The sequence below is a fragment of the Sardina pilchardus genome, chromosome 6 (assembly GCF_963854185.1).
Source record: "Sardina pilchardus chromosome 6, fSarPil1.1, whole genome shotgun sequence".
Classification (NCBI taxonomy): domain Eukaryota; kingdom Metazoa; phylum Chordata; class Actinopteri; order Clupeiformes; family Clupeidae; genus Sardina; species Sardina pilchardus.
In genome coordinates, this window is record NC_084999.1 from 17,442,918 (window position 1) to 17,454,471 (window position 11,554).

An 11,554-nucleotide genomic window follows, 5' to 3' on the forward strand; every position below is an offset into this window, starting at 1 on the left:
ATTAGTAATGATTCATCTTCAAACGGCATAATGGCGAGCCATAAACATCAAGATCGCTCTACATTAGAGTAAGTGACTGTAAATATAAAGCTGAATTGGATTGAATTGCACAGTGGTGCAAAGTGCAATAGTTTTCATTAAGGGTGTGTGAAGGGGGTCCTGGTGTCCACAGAGAAAGCTTTATGGAAGATCACAAACGCTCTGTAGTAGTGGGAGCTGTCTGCAGAAAGCCTAATGTTTACAAGCCTTTGCTTACACTTATTAGCATACACACCTCTCTCCGTAAATCATCTCTGTCAACATTTTTATCATAAATTAATAGGATTAGCATAAAAGTAAACATTTTAAGGGCTGCTGTCAACATGAATTATGAGATGTGTGTGTGTGTAAAGTGTTTTTATTTATTTTTTCTCTCTCTCTCTTTCCCTCTCTTTCTCTCGTTCTCTTTTTCTTTCCCTCTCTCTCACGTGTCACTCTGATCATCAGGAAAACCTCCAGCAGCAGGAAATGATGGGCCTTGCGTCCCAGACGGGCACCTCCCACTCCTCGCTGGCCTCGCCCCCGTCCACCGTCCAGCCTGTGCGCCAGAGCTCCATGGCGCCCCCCGGTGGGCAGCCGCAGCCGGCGCAACGCATGAAGTCGCAGACGTCGCACCAGCTGTCCGTCAGCTCGGCCGCCGCCTCCACCCCGCCCAAGCAGCAGCAGCAGCAGCGCCCGCAGAGCGGCAACCTCCTGCAGTCGCCCGAGTCGCAGGGGGGGTACGGCGGCGGCGGCGGCGGCGGTGGAGGGCGGCAGCAGCACCAGGCGCCGCCGCGCCAGCAGCTCTCGGTGAAGGACAACACGGCGCCCGGGCTGCCCCACCAGCAGAGCTCGGCGCGCGAGAGCCAGGGCTCGCAGGGCTCGCAGGCGGGCACGCCGCAGTCCACGCAGCAGTCGTCCAAGCAGCAGCCTCAGCAGCAGCACCTGCTGAAACCCACCATGAGCAAGCAGGTGCGCCGCGCCGCTAACACGCTAACCACCCATCAGCCCACCATCAGCTCACTCGCTCCCCATATACTGTAGTTTATGCTTAGGTTAGCAAATGGTCAGTGTTGTTGGAGAATTGATGTGATTAGTTCAGAGTAATGCACTTGACCCAAGCTAAAGTGAAAAGAGAAAACTGCTCAGATTGTCATCTCCCCCTATACTATAAGAACACTTCTGTATCAATCCACTATTAGCAAACAGGTGAGCTGTGCTGCAAATGCACTATCAAAAATATCAGCCCACCCTCAGCAAACAGGTAAGCTGTTACCCCGCTAACGCACTAATAATCAGTGGGTAGGAGGGCACAGAGTAGCTCCAATCAGAATTCCAATCAGCATTCCGGCTCCCTATTCCCTGCTGTTAGAATCCCTGTGCTGATTGTGTCGCATTGTGCGCAGCGAAGGCAATTGGGAATGGTCAGAAAAAAATTGCCGTTTTCACAGAGCAACATCCTGCTTTGACAAACTCAATTTATTGCTGCTGCACCCACCACCCATGTAGGCCCAATCAGCTGATTTAGCATTCCATCTACCACTCTTGTAGCGTTAGAATCTCCCTGTTGTACCTGTCACATTGTTGTACATAATCCACCATTATCAAAAATATACATCCAACAAATGAAAATACTAAATGAAAATACAGATGCACACTTTCCCTTTTTGCACCATTTCAAGACTTTTTTTTATACCATTTTTTTATACAAATGCTATATTTAGTAGTTCATGAGCAACAATTTTCAATTGTAAGGAAAAGTGCATGTTATTAAAGTTGCACTTTTCCATCCTTGTACTTGTCACTTCCTCAGAGTCGCCAACTAAGCCTACATGGTCATGTTTACTCCCCCTGCCATACTTGCTTTTCTTACTTTTCTTCCCCTTTATGGACTTGTGGGGATGTGTGTGTGTGTGTGTGTGTGTGTGTGTGTGTGTGTATATGTGACCCTTTCCATTTGTCCTCTCTCTCCTCCCCCAGGGTTCTCAGTCCCCCTCCACCCTCAACCCCCCCACCCCGGCCTCGGAGCGGACGGTGGCCTGGGTGTCCAACATGCCCCACCTGTCGGCCGACATCGAGAGCTCACGCATCGACCGAGAGGACTTCAAGCTGAAAGAGTACTCTAAGAGTATGGACGAGTCTCGGCTGGATAGGGTGTGTTTCTCCCACCTGTCACAGCTAACAGGCCTGTGCTCACCCTCTGAAGTTGATCTAGAACGGGCCGTCCCTTTTGTTTGTTAGTAGGCTTTTGCAAAGTCGCTCGTGGCAAATATGTGTGCTCAGATGCACCATCAGATGGTCAATGATTGAGGTTGTTTTGCACGATATAGTTACCTGTCCCTGCCTCATGTTACTCACCTATTTCACAGTTACTGGTATGAATTGCTGTATCTTTCTCTGTTTTAATCAGACGCAATCTTGTTGCTGGCAGGTGGCTTTTAGTACCCAGCTCTAAATTATTCAGATTATGCAACAAGATTGACGGAAAGACATCGGTGTGTGTGTCAGTTAAGCAAAGTCTAAAATCTCGTCAGTACATCACTCGGCATAAGGAGATGTATTATTCGGTTGGAAAAAAAACATTCGGCACATCACAGCATTTTCGGAAGGGCATGGGAAGAGTATGGCAAGAGAGCAGGCCAAAAAGGACATGTGTGTGAGAGGCGCCGTGTCGTCTCTCGCGTTACATCACTTCCCCGCTCTCCTGCTCTTAACGCTCATTAGCAAAGCTTCCTGCCAGGTGGCAAAAGTCACCAAATGGTCTGACTCACAGCTCCGTCGCATGCGTCTTAAAATGCAGGGCGCAGGTGTCAATGAATTGCAAGTCGTGTCTGTCGGCTGGCAAACAGATGGTGCAGGTAGCTCGTTTATGAATAATTGAACACTCTCCGCTGAGCGCTGCTGAATTTGAACTTGAACAGCACTGACTCATCAAAAGTAAACACTTTGAGAAAACAAATAAATAATGTTACTTTAGTGTGTAACAGTTTTCAACTGACCCACTAACTCTTCAAGAATTTTATTCAGAGAAGTAATAAATAATATGTATAGTAGTTGTTGAATTATGTTATATATTGTAGATTACATTGAAACCACTAAACTGTGCATTTTACAAACGGCCAACATTGGTGTTATTTCACCTGGCATCAGCTTTAGGCAATCGTAATATCTTCTCATTTCTGTCAAACATCACATGACATTGGATGACATTTATTGACTTTGCACAGTGAATGGCCAAGAGAGTATGAATCTGTCCTAAACAGACTCCAAATGGTCATTGTGTTTTTGACATACTTCTTCCTGGAATTGGGTATTTTGTTATATTCGATGATACTGTAAGGCACAGAGTTTGTATATGCATGCTCGTGTGTGTGTGTGTGTGTGTGTGTGTGTGTGTGTGTGTGTGTGTGTGTGTGTGTGTGTGTGTGTGTGCGCCATGTTTCGTTTTATATCTTGGGCTTTTGCATTTCTCACTTTTTCTTTTTTTGCCTTTCTTTCTTTTGTCCTCTGTACTCTCTGTCTCTCCTGTGCTATCTTCCCTCTATTCTATATCTCCCTCTCTACCTCTGTCTCCATTCCATTCTTTCCCCTCTCCTCACCTCTGGTCCCTCTCTCTCTCTCCCTCTCCCTCTCTCTCTCTCTCTCCCTCTCCCTCTCCCTCTCTCTCTCTCTCCCCCCCCCAGGTGCGCGAGTACGAGGAGGAGATCAACTCTCTGAAGGACCGCCTGGTGATGTCCCACCGCAAGCTGGAGGAGTACGAGCGCCGGCTGCTCACGCAGGAGCAGCAGACCAATAAGATCCTGCTGCAGTACCAGAGTCGGCTGGACGACAGCGAGCGGAGGCTCCATCAGCAGCAGCAGGAGAAAGACTGCCAGATTAAAGGAATTATAAACAGGTAAATACGACACGAGGCCTCCCCCGCCGCAGTGGCACACACACACACACACACACACACCTGGGGGGCGGGGAGGGGAGGATGTGGAGGTGAATGGGGGAACGTGCGTTATCTCGTCTTATTGCTTCTGTCTTGCCGTGTGCAGCTAGCAATGCATATGTTATGCTATGTGGTCACTTAGGGTAGAATACATGCATTATGTTGGAGTACCCTTAGTACCACCAGGGCAAATGGATATTGTGCTTGATTTATTGCCAGGGCACTAACAATGTGTAATGAGTTCCATTAGGATGTATTTTGGGGGATATGGAATTGCTGAGAGCAAGGACAGTAATGACATAAGTTCATACCTGGACAGTCTTCACACGTAGAGTGGAAGTGCAAGTGATTTAGGTGTGGCTGGTGGGTGGGTCTGTGTCTGGATGATATGTTTGTGGCTAGCGAGGTCATACCTCTAGTGGTTTTATTGCAGAAATAGTATAAGCCTGTGCCCTTGCTCTCATCTTCCACAATCTCATCTTCATTTGAGAGCTGTTGAGTGTATCGTTGCTGCCATTAAATCTGGGTTTCAGAGTTGACAACTGAAATTTGTTAACACCAAATAATAGGGTTTATTACTGTTTGAAAGACGAAAAAAACAACAATGTAGCCTTTAAAAAAATAAAAAAAAAGACTTCCACCATACAGCGGAAGATAGCAAGATGCAATAAATATCTGCAACAGAAGCCCTGGTTTCATGTCAGAGAATACAGCCATTTTAATCCATTTCCAGGAATGAAGAAATGGAATGAAGACTCGGAGACCAGCTGGTCCCTAAAGGCAGCCCATCCTATCATGAGCCACCCCCCCTCCCCTTCCCATTCTCCCAAGGACAACTTTGCACATGATGCTCCAAAAAGACTCACGTATCGTATTGTCCTTTGGTGCTACCTGCCTATATATCCATGGAGATCGCGTTGGCTTGCCTAGCCAAATAGACACACTTTTGGGCCCAGTGCCCTTCCCCCTCAATGGCCTTCTGAGAAGGCCTTTTCTTCCCTACATAAACTAATGACTTCTTCAGTCACCCCTCTTATGAGCAAGTGACTTTGCTTTACCCCTCTGTAGACTAAAAGCACAATAATGGATGAGAAGCAAAAAAAGAAAAAGAAAAATATAGACACATATAGATATATATATATATATATATACAGTATATATATACGTCAAATATATTTCAGGATTTATACTGGAGTGTGATTATGTGCAAAGCTATCCTTGAAGGGAGAAGCCCGCAAGCCTCTGGAGACTCTTTCAGTAGGACCTGCGAGGGAATCCCAGAGGACATGGGCAGGAGGCACGCATCATTCCATTAGAACTAACCAATGGCATGGGCACCCTCTACCCCTGAGCTGTCTTTGTTGCCATCCAAACCACTCCGCTAATAATCTGCAACGACCTCTGGAGAATCGCAATAATGACACAGAAGGAAAGTGTCCGTGGATATGATGACACAGACAGACAGACAGAACCAGTTCTTCTTTTGTTTTGTTGTTGATCTTGTTTCTCTGATGGAACTTAAAGCCTGTGTAGTTTTAATGTAACAAATCGACGTCCTTAGAAGCGTTTTTCAGGAGTGCTTCTGCTTGGATTTGACTAAAGGACGGACCTTAACGTCTGGAGGCACAACCCATCAGCCAGGCGACAGCTATGTATTCTGACATTATTGCAAAGCATTGAGACACCATGGATTTACTGCTTTTTTTCCCCTTTTTTTTTCCCGGTGTCTCCAAAGCCCAGTCACCGCTTGCTGCTCACAACACCTCTATCCCTGAATAAAGGTTGTCTTAAGAGAGAGAAAATGACAGCAGCTCCCTTAAAGCAGCCTAAAAGCTTCTATCTGCTCTCCTCAAACTAATCCTGCCGTGTTTATGACAGTTCCTTTCTATTATGAGAGATCAAAAAAAAAAAAACAGCAAAAGCAGTTCTTCTTCCAGCTATGGCGCAGCGCGTTCTCCAGAAACTGCGAGGAGTATTGTAGCAGCAGCTCTCCTGGCAGGTTTATTTAGGGCTGGCATTCATGCGCACGGGTCATCTGTGATGGGCCGTGTTGCAGGTATCAGTGGTTCTCACCTTTTCCTCATTTTCTTTCTATCTCTCTCTCTCTCGCTCTCTCTCTCTCTCTGCGACCCGCATTAAGAAGCTTCCTCCTTTTTCTGCATATGCCCCCTCCAGTGTTTTATCCCTTATTCAAAGAGATTTCACCGTGAGAAATGTGAATAAACTATTTTTTGGATATAAATATAATGAAAATCCACAATGAAATGTTTATACTTTACAAGCCATATATAACCTATATATATATATATAGACCTATTTAAATGTTAATAGTTTAAAAAGAATAACCAATTTTAGTCTATTGCAATATGAAATGCATATTATTTTATAAAACGAAACAATGTGCAATAAAAAATCTATGTAGATTTTTTTCTGAAAGACTTTCAGAGAGACTTTGAGACAAGACCCTATTTTACTCTGCCGGAATACAAGGTGTTATTACGTGTGCTTAACTCACACAGACAAAACATGGAGTCCTCCATCTAGACACATATGATCTATCTACACGCAAATGATTTCAGATTAGGATTACAAGACTGGGAGGAGCCTACAGGGATGCACCTGTTAGTAGGAATCAACATTTTTGATCGACTGGGTTGCCATACAATTCAGTGTGCTTCTGCACACACAGTGTGTCTTTCTTGGAATAACCCATTGTGTATGGTGCTGTTTGTGAATTAAACATAGAAATTTCAATTATTTACATAAAAAAACATATTCCTGATATTTACCATAGCATCAAACATTGCTTAGTGGGTATTATAAGAAATATATTTTCTTTTGTTTTTCTCTCATTGTTAAATTATTTGAGTGCTTTGAAATTTGAGTGGTTGTGTTGACGCTGTTTGGTGGCAGAGTAATAAGTGGCATGTGTGATTTTCAAGGCTGCTGATCTCTGGTCAGTTCTGAACCTATGGTACTATGTGCATTACTGCAGGGATTCATACAAGGAAACCCCTACAAATCTTCCTAAGAAAGACTGACATTACACATATACAGTACATATATATAGAGAATGTAGTGTATGCTTTTATTGTTTTCTTTGCCTCTTCTGTCAAAGATTATAGCAGCTCAGATCAATATTCTGATAAGATTGTATATTGCATCATCAACACTAGGCCCACACTATGCTGTAGATGTTTTTTACTAGATCAATCCGGGTGTCATAACAATGCAACATTGCGCAACTGAAGAGGCAAAAAAAAAAGAACCAGACAAGAAAACAACAGACAAACATCTTCGCCAATGTAGCAAATGACACAGTTTAGTGCGGGCTTACTGCTGTAAACTGTACCTGGGAAACACAACATTTATTCAGATGTGCAGTTCTGTGCCAACCAAATACTGGTACCTGAGATTCCAATTTCGCTCTTGGTAGCATTACATATCAACACCGTGATCTGTGCCTGACCAACTATTCATACATAGGTGTTAATGCATGAAGCACTTGACCTCTACACTCTAACCCCTGACCTTGAACACCTTTTGACCCCATATCGCCTGCCTTCATCTTCCCCCGAGCACACATGCGTCATTACTTGAACAACAGGAAGTGATTCTTTCCTCTGTCTCTTTTATGTGAAACTTCTTTCTGCTCCTTTTGTTGAAATTCTACATTCTCTCTTTTCCCCCCAATAATGGTCATTTTTACTAAGATAGTGCCAATGTTTTACTCTGTACTTTTGTTGAAGGTTTTTGTTAAATATTCTCTTTTTGTGTAAGTAACATGAAAATGTACATTATTTACAGAATAAAACATCAGAACCCATTGTTTGGAAAACTCACCTGTGGAATTCCTTTTTTGTCAATGTTAAGTGTTGGTGTTGATTTTTATTGTGAATTTTACAGCAATACCACATAAATGAATAAAAATTATATTTCCTTTTGTTTATTGATGTCTATAGAATGGTCATATGATCCATTAAAAACCTTGTTCTGTGAAGTTATTGTCAGCTAATGTTTTTCAATCTGAAAGTTTTTGATGCCCATTTTCAGTTTAGTTAATCCTTTACTAACCTGTCTCATATGTGGCTTATCATACTCAAGTTGATAAGCCTGTGTATGGTTTCACAAGCAAACCCCTACGGCCCTCCATCCACTCTACCATGCAACATGTCATGTTATAACAGAAACTATTTCCATTTATTTTGTAATATACTGGAACCATCACATTTTTGATATGCTAACTGAATTCAGAGAATGTTAGCCTTCAACGTGAGTTTTGTTCAGTGGAAGAAAAGCTATGCTTGAATGACCAATGCCCCTGGGACACAAAGTGCTGTTTGAGCAGCGCCTTATTGCTACCAAAATGAGGGCCAGTTATGTTATTAGCCTTGGCTGGTCATGGCCGAACCTCTCTGAAATCTGTATAAAGCACAGCATATACCAGACTGTCCGCAATGTTTGGACACGGCCATGAAAAACAAGACCTCAAAATAGACTCCTTGGAAAAGATCCCCTTTCCTCCCACCCTCGACACCCATGAGAATACAAGTGGCATTCCTTATAATTACAATCACTCCAGTCATTACCAAAGCAAAATCATATGGTTGCCACAGGAACACCATTCTTTCCTATTGTCATGGCTGCATTAATCAGCTCGCTTGCTCATACCTTCAAGTAAACCCTGTTTTTTTTCCCCATGATACCTCCTGCCTCCCCTTCTGTTTCAGCAGTCCAATTATTCCCTGGGGATGACAGGAATATATAATTCATGTGACCTATCTGGAACACCATAATCACAACAGTACTTCCATTTAAGCCTGATCAGACGGAGTGATATTTTGTATTTATTTATTATTTTTTATTTTTATAAAAAATATGTCAATTTGACAAAATGAGGCCATATATTCGCTACTGGGCAGTGAAATGCTGTGTGGCTGTTGGCAGTGAATCTGCCAATTACACTTTGCTGCAAATGTGCAGTGTTGGTGTGCGGTGCTGCTGGTCTAATAAATGTAATCAGGTGCCTTGGCACGTAGCATGCTACAGATGCATTAACTATAGCGCCAACGTCTCAGTCAGTCAGTCAGTCTCTATCTCATATTAATCCTCCCCAAATGCTGCGATGTTTGAACTGAAATGTTTCTCTCTTTCTCTCTCTCCCTCCCTCTCTTTCTCTCCATTTCCCTCCCTCGCTCTTTTTCTATCCAACCCCAATCCTCCTCCTCTTCCTCTTACTTTCTACCTCCCTGCCCCTGCCTCCTTCCATCTCTCTCTCTCTCTCTCTCTCTCTCAAACACACACACACACTCTTTCTCTCTTTTCTCACTCTCTCTCTCATCAAGACTCATGGCTGTGGAGGATGAGCTGAGGGGTGGAGCTTTGGTTGAGCCCAAAACCAGGATATTCGCTGAGCAGGTCTGTGTTCCTGTTTTCTCTCTCTCTCTCTCTCTCTCTCTCTCTCTCTCTCTATCTCTCTCTCTCATTCTCTCAGATATTTCTCTCACTGTTTCCCTTGCTCTATTCAATGGCCTGTGCTACTTTCTATCTCTCTTTCGCATACACACACACACACACACACACACACACACACACACACACCCTCTCTCTCACTCACCCACATGCTCATGCACACACACACACTCTCTCTCTCTCTTTCTCTCTCTCTCACTCACGCATGCTCATTCACACACACACACACACACACACACACACACACACACACACACACACACACACACACACACACACACACACACCCTCTCTCTCTGTATCTCCTCTCTGTCCAATATACGTCAGTTGATGTTACGGTCTGCCTCTTTTTCTCCCCTTTTTGGTTGTCTTTGCGGTTTGCGTTCAACTGTCTTGTCCTTTCATGTTCACATTTGATCGACTGTCCCTAGAGCCCATCCCTGCATCATTCCTTTTTCCCCCCCTCTTCGTATATATTTTCTTTTTATCGTCGTTCCTGACCATCTCCTACTCTGTCAGACCAGTGTTGGGTCTTGGCTGGATTCAGTGTGTGTGTGTGTGTGTGTGTGTGTGTGTGTGTGTGCGTTTGAGTGTGTGTGTTACTGCACTCCTTCGCTATGCATTTGTGTGTCTACAGGAATACGACATGATTGCTCAGAGTTAACAGTTTCTTGCCCATACAGGGGAGGGTTTTTGCATTGTCCCTTCCATCACCATATCCAGAACAATCCAGTCTAATTAGGACCTGGGTGCCTGAGCTGTTTCCAGCATTCATGTTTAGCTCGTTTGTCTGGTCGATTTTCCTCTGTCGCTGGCCTGTTATGACATGTCCCTTTCAGCTGTCAATCACATGCCTGAAGTGTTTAGTCATAGTCTGTCTCTGTGTTTTCCAGCATTTGAAAAATTGTCTCAGGCCAAATCCCGTGACATCATGTTTGGCCGAGCTTCTCTCATGCGTAGATTCTCATGTGGAGAAAAACTACAATCAGTCTGAGATAACTGGGCAGACCCACTGTGTCACAGTTCAACGTGCTGTTGGGAACTGTAGTCCCACAAGTGCAGCTGATGGGGAGAGGAGGTCCTCAGAGGCGCTGATCTGGCAGCACTGAGCTCTGACTCAGCAGGGCCGCTGACTCCTTCAGGAACAGAGAGAGAGAGAGAGAGAGAGAGAGAGAGAGAGAGAGAGAGTGGAAGAGAAAGAGAGTGGGGGGTAAGAGAGAAAGAGAGAGCAATGGAGGGAGGGAAGGAGGGAAAGAGCAAGAGATTACCAGCAGAGGCTTAAGGAGAGGTACCGTTTCAAAAGTGATAAAAAGGAGTCTTTGGAGGGGAGCGATAGGACAACACTGTTTACTATCCATCCGGAGGGGCTGCCAGGGTGGAAATTCATCACTGAGAGAGCTTAAGGTCTCCTCACTGAAGTGTTTATTGTTGACGGTGCCCATGTCAACTGGATTTGGCTTCAGCCAGTTTCAGGCAGCTGACATGCAAACTCAATTTGCACTTCCACAAGCTGGAGTCAATGAGTGAAATCCAGTGGCTAATTAATGGATTGTATGGTTTCTTATGACTGTCTTCACCAATTTATGACTTATGACCGTCTTAGTTCCTCAATAGGACTTCGTATAGCGTGTTGGATAGTTAGGGAGGTTGTAGTGGAGTCTCCTCTTTGGTTATCTGTACTGTATGTCAAAAGGTTTTGGGAAGAAAACGTATGTTAAGGATAGTGAAGTATGTTCCAGAATTTTAACTGTTTAAACCAAGTTCTGACAGCAAGGTAGTCAAAGACCTATCTCTAAGATATTGACAGTTGCCAAATGAATATGTGGATATGAAACATGGGAAATGTAGTTATTGAAGTTATACTAATGAAGAGGGTTTATTATTTCTGAACTGTGATTTGAACTGAGATTGTTCAGTAGATTTCTGCTCAGCAGTGCTTTGCCGTGTGTTTGTGCGTACAGTATTTATTTACTTTTAGTCATACTCAGTGCCAGAAATTACATATTGAGGCGACCTTTGAGCACAATCAAGGGAGAGTCATTCAACCCTGTACCTTCTCTCTGAATGAAGCTCCCACGTGGTCCTTCACCTACGTACTGTGATGGTGGTTTTTATTTTTGGTCACCCTGT

General features: G+C 44.0%; 1 protein-coding gene across 1 annotated transcript in view; it reads left to right on the plus strand.

The window, feature by feature from the left end:
- The window catches only part of syngap1b (synaptic Ras GTPase activating protein 1b), a 98,470-nt gene that overhangs the window by 80,289 nt on the left and 6,627 nt on the right, over nt 1-11,554 (plus strand). Inside the window, exons 18-21 of the mRNA XM_062539697.1 lie at nt 487-990; nt 1,999-2,172; nt 3,702-3,913; nt 9,298-9,370. Of these exons, the coding sequence (XP_062395681.1) occupies nt 487-990; nt 1,999-2,172; nt 3,702-3,913; nt 9,298-9,370 (963 nt within the window). The remainder of the gene's footprint in view (nt 1-486; nt 991-1,998; nt 2,173-3,701; nt 3,914-9,297; nt 9,371-11,554) is intronic.